Consider the following 15,493-nt stretch of genomic DNA (forward strand, 5'->3'; position numbering starts at 1 on the left):
TACTCGTACTACGTGCAAGACTAGATTATAAATCACATCTCTTAATTTTATCTTATTTTATTGCGTTGTTGTGGCTCAATTGCGCAGACAGTCGCGTCAGTTTGGGTGGGGCGTTCAGCTTACTGATCTTTCCAGCTTACTGATCCCGCACGTTAGGTGCGGGTGTGGCTTCGGTCCGGATGTTGGTGTAGCCATCAGAATACGAAGTGAGTGTACAAATTGGTCGCACGAAAGGTTGTGCGAACATACACTGTGTACAGTAGAGAAGACTGAGGGATTGAGTGACAATCGTAGACCTTGATTGTGGCGCATATGTTACAACGCGGCCTGTTCCAAATGTGTAGCGCTATTTTCCCCGGATCCGAGGGCTGAGAAGCTCGGGCACTGCGGGACGATTAGTCATCCGGCCGGTGTTTCACCCGAGCTTGCTACATAGCACCAGGCTCCCTGTCGCATCCACTCTCACACCCTACAATGATCCCGGACAACGCACTTTTGAGCGCCTTCCATGGGCAGACCACCAGCAACACGGGCGTGCGACAGGTGCCACGCCGTCAAGGAGAAATGTAGACGTGTCTCTGGCCAGAGTGCCTGCGAACGTTGCCACCGACTGCAGAACACATGCCAGAGCCTTAGACCCGTGGGAACCGCTGGCCGCAAGCCTCGTCACCATCGTCATGAGGGAAGTGCGACAACACTCCAAGTGCGTCGCGCCCGTAGCGCGAGCTCTTCTACTGTCTCAGCGGCAGCGTCATCCATCAACCAAGGCACCACTCCAGCGAGCCCTGCATCGGACATAGTCTCCCTACCAACATCTCCAGCTAGATCGGATATAGTGTCTACACCCAGGACTCTTTCCATGTTTGCCGATATGAACGAAAGGGAGTTGTTCATCATCAAGTGCATATCACAAGGACGACCGCAGATTGAGCAATTCTTGGTAGCACCGAGCTTTCGGGTAAACCATCACAAGACTTTTGCGCGGCACCTTCATAACGCACCGCCATGGATCCACGACGCTTTGATAGCAACTGCAGCTCTCTTGGCTTGCGAGTATGATCCCGATCCCTCGCCCGAAGACAGGGCTATCGGCCACAGACGGGCGGCTTCTGCGGTATCCACTCTGCGCTCCGTCAGACCTCTCGACTCTGGAGACTTGCCTGTCATTTTACTGCTAGCAGTGAGCGCACTCACCTTCGCATTGCATATATCCGGAAGCGGTTTGGCAATATGCAGACATGCTCTCCTCACCATCAAGCCCATCTACGACTCGACTACAGTGCTTGATTCTGAGTGTTCGGCATTTTTCGTCTGCCTGATCTTGTCAGAGACCGAGGAATGCTATCTAATGGGCGAGGTGCCCACACTACGGTTCAAGATGGAAATTACGGACGGCTCTGTAGATCGCTACGTGGGCATTGCTGCGCCAATGCTACCCTGCATGTACGATATTTGCGAAGTCAGCTATTTGTTGCGCCAGGACGAGCGACTTAGCGATTCCGAAATCACGGGAATCATTGATGCAATTGAGTTGGTCGTCCATAAATGGATGCCTACACTACCCGAGGGATGCGCCAGTCGTTTCTTGCAACAAGAAATGGTGAGCCTATTGGCTCAAGCTAACATCTTCCGCTGGGCGGTGCTCCTCATGATTCACCGGCTGCGCTATCCTTTCGGTACAGAATTGGCAGCAGGCACAGCACTGTCACAAGCAATACTTGAAGAATTGCGTTCAGCGGTTCGACATACCAAACGATCCATTCCACACATGGAGATTGCATACATGGTCGCTTGTTTTGAACTCACGGACCTTAAGGAACGTCAAATGGCACTTGAGCAGATTGATATTTTTATTGAATTTTCGAGAAGATCAAGAATCAGGCTAAGAGATCAATTGACTGCATTTTGGGCAATCAAAGACATTCGAGGACAAGTACACTGGTGCGACGCCGTCTCCTGGCTGCCACATTGAGCCAAATTGTGAAGGGCAAGATTGCAACATTTAATATTAATTCGACAGCTTTGGATGACGGCATATAAAGCAAAAGGCCTTTAGATTTTACGAGTGCTCTCCCAGTGTTCGGAACGAGGGTTGGCGACGGGCCATTGCTTCGTATCGCTTGGCAGTTGAGATCCTAAACTTCTTACCCCATATGATCAGGGGAATGGGGAGCAAAAGGACGACAAGATCAAAGGCGGCCGTGATGATTGAGACGTTCTGGATGCCCATAGCCTTAGTCCATGGAGTGAGTGTGAAAAGAATAATGACGGAGAAGACATTCCTGACAAAGGTAACGCCAATCATAATGTCTCCGAGAATCTTGAAGATGTCAAGTTAGTGTCTGCAATGTAACCGGGAAGTTTAAGGCGTCTTCTCACCTCTTGATAGCAGTCCGTCACATACGCAAGCGCGACGCCACTAGCAAGCACAAATGTGAAGCCAAACATGCCAAAGCCCACGGCCATGGCAATCCAATGCACACCCTGCAGAAAATGTCAGTGTCTTCTTATCAGCATCGAAAACAATCAACTTACATGAGCCAAAGCGATGCCAAACAGGAGAACGCCGGCGGGAAGGATCAATGCGGATGCAAGAGCAAGCCAGAGACGCATCTCAGGCTCATAGATACCCCCGTTTCGTCGTGCGAACCACATGATGGACCTATCATTGAGCCAACCAGCGGCGAAGAAGCCGAGAAAAGAGCCGGTGAATGGAGCCAAATTCATGAGGCCGACACCAGAAGGCCCAAAGTTGTAAGGTGGTTGGATAAGATATGTCGCTTGGGTAGAAGCCATGAGCGCCAAAGATGCCAAGACGGTGCCATAAGTAAGGGCTGCATAGGCGACGGCAGGAAACATGAATAGCACAACCACAGGTTGGTAAAAGTGGTGGCGAACAGAATAGTCCGAGGTGGTTATTAGCCTCATACGCTGAAGGTACGTCTTGCGTGGCAGAGTTGGGTCGATCCTAGATTGTATCCTTTCCATGGCGGTGTGCTTGACGTCGACCTTTGCCGGCTTCAAGTCGGCATCCGCGGTTTTAACGTCATCCGAGCTAGGGATGTCCCGGTCGAGGGGAACGGTCTGGCCAGAGAGAACGGGAACGTATTTCGACTCTTCAAACATGAAGATGATGAGAAGGAAATTGACAGCAAGGAAAATAGTGCACCACCACCAGATCCATCGCCATCCCTGCGATTGGACCACAAAGCCGGAAGCTACGGGACCAAGCGTGGCGCCAACGGAGGTGAAGATCAGGTACCAGGCATTCATGGTTCCGTGTTGGTGGATAAAGAAGAGATCGGCGATGGTGACTTGAACGACGGCCTCGCTGATGGCACCACCCAAGCCTGTGACTAAGTTGCATCCCAGCCAGTCGCCATAGGTTTGCATCTTAGCCTGCCAAATGACACCGGCTAGCTGGAGTACGGAACTCATCAGATACAGAGGGCGTCGTCCATACTTGTGCACAAACGGCATAAAAAGGACACAGCCAATGGCTAGACCGGCTGAGTTCAAAGCAACTCCGTTGTTGAGCTGGTCGACGGAGAAATGTAGCTGCGGGATGAGTTGGCCCCAAGACGTAGAACCAATTTGGAGCTGTACAAAGGTCCATAGTACGAAAAAGCCGACTAGTCCAAAGTTGATCATCTTCCTTATCTGGCTCCAGTTCAGGGGATCATCGGGATCAGTCGTCGGTATGGGATGCAAGATAACCTCAGTCCTGGAGTGGGTCACTGTAGACGGCGAGTGGTCAGCGCCGTGTCTTATGGGCAAGGACTTGGGAAGTCATACAATCCTCCAGTCGTATGGTACCGGGCGCCCAGAAGGACTCATCGCCCTCGCCGTGGACGGTTGATTCATTCATGGTGGTGAGAGGAACACAACGAAGAGAAAAGGGACTAAAGATGACGGGACCGTGTTCCACACAAACGACGTGTCTGGTGGGTGCGATGGTTCCCCCACAGTGCTGGCTCGTCTGGAGCTATATATGTATGAACTTGCGGCCCTTCTCAAGAGTCGCCGAAGTCAAGGGGTCTGGGTCTGTTATCTGCCATTCCCCGGATTCTGCATGGTGGATGCGCTCGGAACTACTTCGGCCCAATTATGTTGTATGGATTACGCCGGCTTGGCCCCAACGCCTATGGGGTACGCAACGCCAGGCTAACTATGTGCCGGCGGGACACCAGCTGGGGATACACCTTGCGACCGCTTCAGTCTCTGCGCGTCAAATGTGTCTTGTCTTGGTGAGTGAATCCTTGCCTCGTGTTAGCTTCGGATGCCTTGTGCGGCATTTAGAATAGTCTCCGCCACCATATATATTTGGTAGAATCCCCCTGCCGTCTTTTGATACCCATACATATTTCCTATTTGATTCCAAAAACATGGCCACATCCACTACTACCTCTTGGGAGTCGGCAGTCGCCGCGAAACAACAATCATGCCGTGATAAGCTGCCAAAGGAATGGCTGCTCCCCTCGGCTATCTTGCAAACGCTTCAGACGCCGCTTGAAGATCATCCGAACCGCATAAATGACATGGACATTCCACGCAAGTCGGGCATATTGACTGAGAAGGAATTGGATATTACCGAGAAGTATACTGTAGCACAACTGCTATCCAAATTGAAGAGCGGTGAACTTTCTGCGCTCGACGTAACACTTGCCTTTTCCAAGAGAGCAGCCATAGCACAGCAACTTGTAAGCTGTCATTGCTCCTGTGTGTTGAGGCCATATATCTGATAGATGATCTTTTTTCTAGTTATCATGCCTCACTGAAACCTATTTCCCTGAGGCACAAGCCCGTGCCAAGTTTCTCGATAACGAGAGAGCACAAGGACGGATAGTAGGGCCGCTCCACGGCTTGCCAGTTAGTGTCAAAGACGGGTTCCATGTTGCTGGTTCAGATGCCAGCATTGGGTTTGTGTCTTTCTTGAGTCGTCCCCTGTCTGAGAAGAACTCGCCTCTTGTTGACATTTTGCTTGAACTTGGAGCAGTCATTTATGTGAAAACGAACATCCCACAGACTCTCATGGTAAGATTGATTCATCAGTGAACTTGTGGAAACTTCATGCTAACATTCAGCAGACTGCAGACTCTCATAACAACATATTTGGGCGCACACTGAATCCAGTAAACACCAGTGTTACTGCTGGCGGGTCCAGTGGCGGCGAAGGTGCCCTGATGGGCTTCCGGGGATCTCCTTTGGGCATTGGTACAGACATTGCAGGTTCGTTACTAGAACATTTTAGCATTTGTACCTAGTTCCCGCACTTACCATGCCATTTAGGCTCGATTCGCATACCATCTCTATGCTGCGGAACGTATGGTTTCAAGCCAACGACTTGCCGGATACCTGATGGCGGACAAGCTTCCCCAGCCCTGGCAGGCATGGATTTCTTCAAGCCTTGTGCGGGACCTCTAGCCAACGATGTCCACGCACTTGACACTCTCTGCAACTCAGTCATGTCGGCTCGACCAGCGTTGTACGACTCGACTGCTCTCGACGTGCCTTGGATGGATCTCTCTGGATCTCCACACCCAGAGAAGCTACGCATCGGCGTTGTCTCCGAAGACCCATCCTTCCCGTTGCACCCACCAGTCAAGAGAGCTTTGGCGGAGGCTGTGAAGCTATTGGAGGCACAGGGCCACTATATTCACAAGATTAGTGCACCTAGCGCGCATGTAGCCGACGCATTGGCTGTCGCCTTTGCTTACTTCTTTCTCGACGACACACCCCCACAACATGTTGCCGCGAGTGGCGAACCCGTGGTACCATCTGTGAAGCAAAGTATGGAAGCGTTCCACGCTTTCAAGAACAGTTTCCTTGATGACATGGCCCACCTTGAAGGCGTCAAGAGAGTGGCTGCGCTCAACGTAAAGAGGAACATCATCTTGGATGAGTGGAGGTCCCTGTGGAAGGAGCAAAAGCTAGATGTCGTTATCGGGCCGTCGGCGCAACATACTGCAGTTCCGCATGACACGTATGGCCTGCCGCCTTACACATTGTTTTTGAACGTGCTTGACGTAAGTGCTCGAAAAGCCCTGCTCTCTTGTTTGGCAACGAAGAAGACATGTGCTGACAATCGAGACAGTACCCTGCATGCGTCATACCATTCGGCAAATCATCTAGCAAACTTGATCCTGAGCCTCTTGTCATGGGCCCTGGTCAGTGCGGTGCGAATTGTAAGTCTGTCCTTTTTTTTTTATGATGACACATTTGTCGTATGCAATACAAGCTAAGAAGTGCCGCTTACAGACGAGCCCGAACGCATGGACAACTTACCAACATCGATACAAGTCTTTACTAACAGGATGCGTGATGAGGAGTGTCTTAAATTTGCGGCAGTCATCGATGGAATCCTGAACGCAAAATGAATTCGGCCAATGGCAAGCGTTGGAGAAATGCCGTCGGCGTCGATGCTTCATGGTTGAAATCGACACCAGCGAAGTAGTTTTGGGTTTTCAAGCAATGTTTAAGCTGCATCAGAATCAGTGTTATTAGTCCATCAAAGTCCTGACTCATTAACCTTGGTTCCAAGCGATGTACATTGCACGGCAAGATTTGCTAACACCAGCTTTCAGTCTGTGCGTCTCGTGGGGGTACAGTTTAGCCTCAATGCGCATACAAAGAGATTTGCGTTCTGTTTGAGTGCATGGATATAGCGAGACTAGGCTATTCGCAGGACTACGCTGGTTGATCATGCGTACTAGAATGCACTGATAAGTGCGGGAGGATTGTGGCTGAAGCCGCCAATCGGCAAGGCATGTTTCCTGATCCGAGGTATTCACGTCGCAACGTCACGTGTGCCGTTCCTTTTTCCTTCTAAGTAAGTGGAAGCGAGCCCTCTGCGCGGCAGGCTGTGTCGGGCGAATGGCAGCAGAGCCGCACCAGGAGTCGGAGAATCAGTTGAGCAATCCCTGCTGCGCTGCATACAGGGCCAGAGCAAAAGAGATAAGCGTTAGAGAGGCTTACACCTACTGTGTAGTAGTTCGCTAACAATAGTACCGGAATCATCTTGCGCTATGAGCCATGCAGCCAGCGTGGTCAAGGCCAAGGACGACGACATACGCAATAATCTGCGGGGAAACCTTGCTGTAAGGCGGGGGAGGGTGGCCCGTTATGAGGGCAATGACGAGATTCACAAGAGTATGGGGAAGTTTGTGGGGTTGAGGTGAGCCGGCACTTGAAAAAAGCTGTCACCGTTTGACTTTGCCGACCCGTCCAATGCTGTAACTCCCACAAGCGTGGCGCATGTGCAGATCATGCGGCAACCAAGGCAACTGCTTTCGGCTCTTCCAAGACGGGCACAGCACGGAAACGGCACTATTGTCGCTCTTATGCTTGCTGCTAGTCCTTGCTGCTGTCCAAAGCATCACTTGCGCTCGCAACGGATCCGTGCGGCAAATCTCACTGCACACAAGCCCTTCTCAGACTATCTGTGCCGCTTTGTCATGTTTGGTCATCACCAAAAGCAATTGGTCCATGGGCCTTTTCCAGAAGCTAGGTGCTTTGGTACGATTTTGTCCGCAGGCTGAGTCTTATTAACGCTATACGGGCGATCCAATACGGGCAAAGGTACCTTCTGACCCCCATGTCCAACAAGACAGCACTCGGAGCTGCGTCGGCGCTGAATAAATGATACAGGCCGCAATCGGTCCTGACACGTGTGGCGTCTAATATTAAACAACATGTGACGACTTATACATATTTAATAGGAAGGGGAATAACACAAAGAGCCTTAGGCCTCTAGTGCGGAGAAATATCTAGCCTTGGGAAGTTTCTTGTATTCATAGCTCATACATACTTACTGGAATGTCCGGACTCGGAGAGGACATGGACCTCTGGTGCAGTACAGGGAAAATGCTAATCAGTATTTAGAAAAGACCTACTTCTGGGAGACAAGCTAGCATCGCTCTCAACTCTAACAGTAACTGTGCTCGTTTGCAAGATATGGTCGCCTGCATACATTGCTTTACTACTACTCGCTCCACCCACTTCTTCGTTAATCAGGATGCCCCTTTGACTCGAGCCATCGTTTTGTTCTTCCTCTTCTATCGCAGTCCAGATTCCCTCTTTACCCCTCTTCACACCTCGTACGGTCGTGGTGACGGTTGAATGCTGGTATTTGTGCAATCGCGACAGCGGGACAGTGGCATTGTTCCTTGCGCCCGATCGCCCGTACGAAGACATTGTCTCCTTCAAGAAAACGCGAAGGACGGGAATCGATCCCCCGACGATGGCCGTGCCAATCTCCACAACGGTCCAGATGACAAGATCTTTACCATAATAGGAAAAATCCCATTCTCGAAGCTGTACCACATATACACCTTTTATAATGGCACAGATACCTGCACTAATGGCTGTATTAGCATGACGATTGCCAACAGTCTGATGACGATTACAAAGCTGGATAAGTACTCACAGCATTCCCAGGCTCATTGCAATACCGACTCCAATCTTCTCGCGAGACTTGAGTTGTAGGTTCCATATGAGGAACCATGGCAATGACGCAAGAACAAAATCCATCGAAGCTGACCAGGCAGCATTGAAGATGCCGTATTGGATTTGCGATTCTGCACTCCAACAGACGTCACTAGACGTGTTCCATGTTGCCTCCATATGTGGACACTGTATCCAGGGGCCCACAACACTGGGGATCAGGGTGACCAAAAGGGTAATGATGCAGAACCATGCGGTGGAGCGCAGATAACCTGAAGTTAGGCGCAGTAAAGTAATACCAAATGACATTTTGGAAAGCGCTGCGGCAATGCTCGATACCATTGATATGACGGCAGATCCCAGGGCAATAATTGACCAATTTTTGGTTGGAATATCATTTAACGGCTTTCCATAACCCAACTCGACGCCAAATTGGGTGGTGATTGCCTGTGAAAGTAGCAGAACCTACTCATCTGGGTTAGCAAAATACACCAGCGATATTTCATAGCAGAAATTTGACTTACCCACGAGGCGAGAAGAACATGGTCATCCCACCACAAACCTTGTCGGCGAGTCACCTTGGCGTAGAATCTGAAGCCTAAGAAAATACCACTGAAGATGGCGAATGCCCACGATATTCCGAGAATCAGAGGGCCATGATTTGGGATCTCCATTGCAAACTAGGTTAAGCCGGAAAGCCAGCAATGACGATTAACTGGAACAAGTACGCATGAATCCGCAAAAGGCTGGTGAGCATGGATTATGGGCTGGGCGTAAGCAGAGGCTCGGAAAGGAAAAAAAACAAGAAAAGAAGATGGGAACTGGGCAGGCATGATCTTCCCGAAGATTGCGCTGGCGGCCCTTCTTGATAGTCGGATGGGGAAGGCCATCATGTTGATTTTGCCCGAGGCACGGAAGAGAAAAGAGATTATGGAAGTGATGGGATCCTTGGTAAGGCGTCTAGAGTGCGGCACGGCGTGTTTAGCATTGGCGCACTAGGAGCATTCTAGTCGAGCTCCGTGCCCTAAGGAATGTTGCAAGCGGCTGGGTACGAGGAACCCACCTCCGGCAAAGAGGCCCGTCTATGTACATAGAAGCATATTTACTGTTGGGCCATGTATACGGGCTCCAGAAACCAAGAGTAATGGGGGCCAGCATGCAGCATGGTGGAGCAAGAAGGCGCTTTCGAAGCATTGGGCGGCCGGAGATGACCAGCGTACTAGGAGATTGCTTGTTGCGGGCCGCCTACGTAAGTCACTAAGGACTGGGAAACCCCAGATTCGAGCATTTACGCCATGCGGGTCCGTTCCATTGACCTGACCAGTTGGCCTAGGCCTGCAAGGCCAATCACAGCAGCCGGATAATTTTTACATGAACCCGTATTGTGGCAAACATGTGGATCGATTGGGCTCTGCTTGTATTATTACTCTGGCTGCCGGGCTGGATCAAGCTTTTCAGCTAATATCAAACGGCGGTTCGTTTATTAGAGTGTGCGAAACCCGGGCTTGCAGAAGGCGGCGGCCAGCTCTAGGCATGCCATGGCGTCGCCGTCACACTGGCCACGCGACAGACTACCTATATAGTGGCGGCGGAAGCGGTGTGTGGGCGGGATGGGTGGATGATGGTGGATGCGTCCGACGGTGACGGGAACGTTGGGAGCGTATCGTGTATCAACCATGTGGATGCGCGGCGATCTGGCCAGGGGTCTGGGCTGATCCCGGAAAGCTTGGTATTCCGACACCAACCACACACACACACACAATACCCTCCGACGCCTGGCCAGCCGCTTGCACACACCACGCATACACATGTATCCTACACACATAAAATTAAATGCATTCACACTACCATCATGGACCCCTTGGCCGACCCATCAATGACAGTCGCTCTTCTCTTCAATAAAAACATATGCGGCCTCCCCAGCAGCACCCAGCCCTACGACTTCTTCGTGAACTGGCTGAGCTTTTCCTGCACTGCTTTCTTGACATCAAACCCCTGTGTTATACTGCCCCTCCGTCTTCTCAGTTCTATCTCTGCTTTCACCTCGGCCACAATCTCATCAACTACTTTTTCTGGGTCATCGGCGATACCCAAAAGTGGCATCTGGTGTTGACCGCCAACACCGGATATACTGTCTGCTGACGCGGTTCTAGCAAGCCTTTCTTTCCGAATCTCTTCCCGTGCGGCCTTCTCAATCATGGGGTCATCAATTTGACTGGCTGGCTGTGCTGGTGGTACACGGGCAGCTTGACGCTGCACCAGCATCTTTCGAAACGGGAAAGAACGCGAGAACAGGGCATAGGACCCTGCGACACCGATGAGAGCGTAAAAGTAGACACGTGCCCAAACTTTGATCGTGTCCGAGAAGCCTAGCAAGATGAAGGGGGCGACGACAAAAGCAAAGACGGTTTGTGTCAACACCATGGTAAAGACATCATAGTACCGCTTCGAAGGTAGGGGCAATTTGCCATCAGGAGTCAGGAATAGTGGGCGAACCAAGCGGCGGCCGTCTATACACGGTTAGTATCCACCTCAATTAAAGTCTTATGGGGTGACTGACTCTTTGCAGCAGTCTGTACAAATGCCGCTAGCACAAAGGCCAGGTAGTAGCCAGGGTAAAAACCATGCCAGAAGGCGCTCGTAACAAAGGTTGCCAAGGTAGCCCGAAAGCCGGGCTTCTGGCCTTTTGGAGTTACGCGCAAGTACATGTAATTCTTCAGCCACGAATTCGTATTAATGTTCCAGTAGCCAAGGTAAGCTCGTGCATTTTGAGCGCCCTCAATCTCCAGCGGCATAATGTTGGTGAGGCGGTCCCATTTTGGTCGATGTGTCTTGGGGTCTAGGCCATTGTAGCCGATGCCAGACAGAATGCATGCTCCTTCTGATAAGCTCCACACTGCAAAGTACTTCATACGGGTAGTAAGTCCGAGCATGTACAGCTGCCACACCCTACGCAGGAAGGTATAGTGCATCCACTCGCCACCAAGGAAGAAGGCGGGGTAGTACCAGCTTGAGAACTTGATAAAGGCAACTAGCCAGAGCGTGCCGTAGGCAGCTTTGATGGCAGCCGGCCCTCCGCTCCGAGGAATCTTGCGCTTCTTTCGCGTTGGCGGGGCCCGGGAGGGATCTGTGCCTGGCGGGAGGGTGAACATGGTGGTAGTGATGTACTGGCTGTAGTCGGCATAGTCGAATGCAGGGCCAGCCATGAGACCTGGGAAGAAGAAGACGTAGCCCGTGTAGTCGAGGAGACTGGGCATGGTGCGGATGGCGTGTTCGCGTTGGAAATCGGTGAGGTCAGACTCAGCGAGACGGCCGTCTTGCACATTCCAGCAAAAGGCGGTAAGCTTCATCACCATGACCATCTGGGCACCGGTTATGTCAAAGACGGAGGGATCGTTGACAGCCTGGCGGTAGATGTGGTTGACAGACATGTGGCCCATGAGGAAGACGAAGCCAATCCAGGGCATGTATGGGGAATGGATCCGGGACGCGATTAGGTAGGCGCCGCCCGCACTGATGAAGATTGTTCGAAGGCCAGCCCACAGGTCAAAAAGACCCACCAGGTAGAACATGGACACACTGGATCTATGAACACGGTACTATGTTACACATGGAGATAGCACACGCACCTGATGACGAACAGGTTCTTCTTCCATGGGTCTTTGTCAGGTATCCTCTTGAGTACAGCCGCAAGTGGATATGACAGGTAGAAAGAAAAAACGAGTTTTACTAGCCAGAGTCAATTACGGGCCAAGTAGATAGAATGCTGAGGCTCCTCACGCTCGTCTGCCGAGTTTCCGAGTATGCTGCCGGCATACTCGAACGCTTCATGGTTGGTTAGTGCATGTGTCGGCATTTGGGCTTCGTCAACACGTACGAGCATTAATGTAGGGCAACATGGTGCCGAGTGGGAGGGCGGAAAGGAAGAGGTGCTACCCAGGGCAGAGGCAGATGGGATCATGGACGAGAAGAGGGGTGCTATAAGTAAGATGCCATCTGGATCGTGGTAGGGACAAGTGGGTGGGTTGGAGTCGAGCAAGGTACGAACGACATGTGCACATGGCCAAGGGATGCGCAGAATGACGTTGGCGTAGTGGTCGTGGGCCCGTGGGTCGTGCCGAAGCGCTCGACGCTGAGTGGCTGGAGGCTTTGCAGCGCGGACAACCCACAACCCACGCGACATTACCACATCACGACACTGCGCCATCGACGAGCACGCAACAGGCTTTGCGAGGTAGACGGCCGCCATGAGCTCGACATACAACCTCGAGCCCAATCCCACGGCCAAGGTGGTGCTGCACACCACCGCCGGCGACCTGGAGCTGGAGCTGTTCGCCAAGCAGACGCCCGTCACGTCGCGCAACTTCCTGCAGCTGTGTCTCGATGGCTACTACGACAACACCGTCTTCCACCGCCTGGTCAAGGGCTTCATCATCCAGGGCGGCGACCCCACGGGTACCGGCCAGGGCGGCCAGAGCAGCTACGATGGCGAGCCTTTTGCCGACGAGTTCCACAGCCGCCTCAAGTACACGCGCCGCGGGCTGCTGGGCATGGCCAACACAGGCACCAAGGACGACAATGGCAGCCAGTTCTTCTTCACCCTTGCCCCAACACCCGAGCTGCAGGACAAGAACACGCTGTTTGGCCGCGTGGCCGGCGACACCATCTACAACCTCATGAAGATGGCCGAGGCTGAGATCCGCGACGGAAGCGACGACCAGCCCATGTACCCAACAAAAGTCACAGGTGCAGACATTATTGTGAACCCCTTTGAAGACATGGTCCGTCGGGTGCAGGCTGCTGCGCCCACGGAGGCAGAGACTAAGAAGCCCAAGAAGCCCAAGAGGAAAGCCGGCAAGAATGTCCTAAGCTTTGGAGATAACGAGGACGCTGCTGGCTCTGCGCCCGTTGCGAAGAAGCCCAAGTTCAACACCAAGCTAGTCAGTGCAGGCGATGAGAAAGCACCTTCCTCCAAACCAACAGAACCAGCAAAAGCCATGCCCATACGCAACTCATCTCGCAACTCGCCTCGTAAATCACCTCGCAACTCTCCCTCGCCACCTCCCGAGCCCAAGTCTCCACAGAAACAAGTCCCCAAGTCACCGCCTGCGCCTAAACCCTACTCGCCCCCACGAGAATTATCGCCAGAGGCTGAGAAACGAGCAAAGCTTGATCGTGTGAACCAACAGATTGCTGAACTCAAAGCCTCGATGAAGCGGAGCACGCAGACTCAGGATGCGGCGCCTGCCAAGAAAAAGTCTCTGCTCGAAGCCATGGTACCCTCGACAACCACCCGCGGACGCAAGCGTGGTGCTGGCGGAAACTCAAAAGACGAGCAATCCTCGTTAGACATCTTGGCGCGCTTCAAATCTAAACTCGAGGCTGCAGAACCAGCCACAATATCCAAATCAGCCGCTTCAACACTGTCCGAAAGCACACCAGACGAGAATGGGAACGGACATGGCAACAGTGGTGACCAAGACGATGAGGCCGCATGTGACCTGCATTTCATAGTAGGCTGTCAGTCGTGTAAAGCCTGGGACGCCCAGGAAGACGAGGGTTCGGACGACGATGCAGGCTGGATGTCCCATTCGCTCAGTTTCGCAAAAGACAGACTAGGCAAAGACCTTGAATGGAAGCGGAAGAACGAAGAAGAGCTACTAGTCATAGATCCAAGGGAGGAAGCAAAGAGACTCAAAGCACAAGGCAAGGGCAAAAGAGAATGGGACGATTCCAAAGCAAACAAGGCGAGGCGATGAGGTAGCCATGTTGCAAAAAAAAGCATTTTTGAGCAAAGAGTTCGTGATTGATCAGGGACTGTGGGCTTTCCAAAGTCCCATTTGGCGTTGACTATAAAAGCATCTATACCCAATTCATGTATATTATTCGGCGTCTTGGCTATTTCCCAGACGTGTGTATTGCTACATGTGCTCTTCTCCATATTTGGTCGCTTGTGGAAACGTATCATTCCAACCAACATATATCAACTAAGACATGTTGCGCCACTGAGTAGACAGGCAGAGGTGGTGAGTGATTCCCTACTACATCATCCCTTTACTACCACGTGCTGGCAGCGTGAAAGCGGGCAAGTGGGAAGGCAAGACTGATGTTTTGCTATTCACCTTCACTTACCTGCACGTGCCTTTCTGCCGCCTACATATCTTCTACGCCCTTCTTTTAACCAAACTACACCACAACCATAAAACTCAACTCTTACTGCACTCTAAGACATCTTGCACGTATTCACTTCAAGAACCCTTCGATCCCCATTGAAGTAAGTTGCCCCACCAGCGAAGCTTATCAGCTCTACACGTTGCAGTTGTCACGCAGGAGCAGTCATCCTACACAGAGCTCAAGGCAGCTTCTTATGGCTACGCATTTGTCTTGCCTTGGTATTTCTAGATCGTTCTATATGTGCATAGCCGCTATCTCGTTACAAGTTTACCTCCAACTCTCACTAACAGCGCACAGTCTTCGTCACCACCATGCCTACCAACTGGAACGACATCAAGGTCATTGAAGGTGTCCTTGTCGCATACCTTGCTGCCAATGACAACAAGGTATGTTTTTCTTCTTCGCTGACTCCATATGTCACTGTACTGATTCGTTCACTAAAGATCGACATTAAAGAAGTCGCGCGGTTATATGGCAAAGGTATGACGTTCGATGCCCTCGAATGTCATCTCAGAGCCTGGAAGAAACAGGCTAGAGAGCTCAAGGCTGCAGCTGTAGACAACATTGTCCCTACTCCCAAGAAGCCGCGTGTCAAGAATAGCAGCAGCCCTACCAAGAAGACTGGTAGTAGCAGCCCGACCAAGAAGAGTAAGTAACAAAGCCTAAGATTTATCGCGTTACTAAGTAGTGAGTAGCCGATAAGGTCCAAACCGGTCGAGTGAATAAGATCAAGCCAGTTGGAAGTGGCAAGTTCAAGACGGAGGATCTCAGCGATAACATCGATGTCGAGATCGATTTCGAAGATGATTTTGAGTGCATCTAGGCACTGGTACGTTGAAGGCATTCGAGTGCTTCCCTCTTGTGGACGAGATAACAG

At 51.6% G+C, this 15,493-nt stretch overlaps 7 protein-coding genes across 7 annotated transcripts; 4 read left to right on the plus strand and 3 right to left on the minus strand.

Annotated features, from left to right (window-relative positions):
• Nucleotides 1–508: 508 nt before the first annotated feature.
• Nucleotides 509–1,972, plus strand: COCMIDRAFT_85516 (uncharacterized protein; the record flags this gene model as incomplete). Its single annotated transcript, XM_007686234.1, has 1 exon — nt 509–1,972. The coding sequence occupies one exon, from the start codon at nt 509–511 to the stop codon at nt 1,970–1,972; it is 1,464 nt and encodes a 487-aa protein (XP_007684424.1).
• Nucleotides 1,973–2,059: 87 nt separating this feature from the next.
• On the minus strand, nt 2,060–3,868 carry COCMIDRAFT_85761 (uncharacterized protein; the record flags this gene model as incomplete). The annotated part of the gene is made up of 4 exons (XM_007686235.1): nt 2,060–2,320; nt 2,380–2,484; nt 2,536–3,737; nt 3,796–3,868. The coding sequence occupies 4 exons, from the start codon at nt 3,866–3,868 to the stop codon at nt 2,060–2,062; spliced, it is 1,641 nt and encodes a 546-aa protein (XP_007684425.1).
• Nucleotides 3,869–4,385: 517 nt separating this feature from the next.
• COCMIDRAFT_2076 (uncharacterized protein) lies at nt 4,386–6,377 on the plus strand (the record flags this gene model as incomplete). The annotated part of the gene is made up of 6 exons (XM_007686177.1): nt 4,386–4,700; nt 4,762–5,034; nt 5,088–5,229; nt 5,290–6,026; nt 6,095–6,185; nt 6,259–6,377. The coding sequence occupies 6 exons, from the start codon at nt 4,386–4,388 to the stop codon at nt 6,375–6,377; spliced, it is 1,677 nt and encodes a 558-aa protein (XP_007684367.1).
• A 1,489-nt stretch (nt 6,378–7,866) lies between these two features.
• Nucleotides 7,867–9,116, minus strand: COCMIDRAFT_85588 (uncharacterized protein; the record flags this gene model as incomplete). Its single annotated transcript, XM_007686236.1, has 3 exons — nt 7,867–8,356; nt 8,426–8,907; nt 8,967–9,116. 3 exons carry the CDS (start codon nt 9,114–9,116, stop codon nt 7,867–7,869), a joined length of 1,122 nt encoding a protein of 373 aa, XP_007684426.1.
• Nucleotides 9,117–10,377: 1,261 nt separating this feature from the next.
• Nucleotides 10,378–12,341, minus strand: COCMIDRAFT_33486 (uncharacterized protein; the record flags this gene model as incomplete). The annotated part of the gene is made up of 5 exons (XM_007686215.1): nt 10,378–10,952; nt 11,003–12,021; nt 12,072–12,171; nt 12,223–12,267; nt 12,320–12,341. 5 exons carry the CDS (start codon nt 12,339–12,341, stop codon nt 10,378–10,380), a joined length of 1,761 nt encoding a protein of 586 aa, XP_007684405.1.
• A 348-nt stretch (nt 12,342–12,689) lies between these two features.
• On the plus strand, nt 12,690–14,201 carry COCMIDRAFT_85720 (uncharacterized protein; the record flags this gene model as incomplete). The annotated part of the gene is made up of 1 exon (XM_007686237.1): nt 12,690–14,201. The coding sequence occupies one exon, from the start codon at nt 12,690–12,692 to the stop codon at nt 14,199–14,201; it is 1,512 nt and encodes a 503-aa protein (XP_007684427.1).
• Nucleotides 14,202–14,927: 726 nt separating this feature from the next.
• Nucleotides 14,928–15,439, plus strand: COCMIDRAFT_23200 (uncharacterized protein; the record flags this gene model as incomplete). The annotated part of the gene is made up of 3 exons (XM_007686202.1): nt 14,928–15,002; nt 15,060–15,264; nt 15,312–15,439. The coding sequence occupies 3 exons, from the start codon at nt 14,928–14,930 to the stop codon at nt 15,437–15,439; spliced, it is 408 nt and encodes a 135-aa protein (XP_007684392.1).
• Between the last annotated feature and the right edge of the window lie 54 nt (nt 15,440–15,493).

Source organism: Bipolaris oryzae (genome assembly GCF_000523455.1).
Source record: "Bipolaris oryzae ATCC 44560 unplaced genomic scaffold scaffold_17, whole genome shotgun sequence".
Lineage (NCBI taxonomy): Eukaryota > Fungi > Ascomycota > Dothideomycetes > Pleosporales > Pleosporaceae > Bipolaris > Bipolaris oryzae.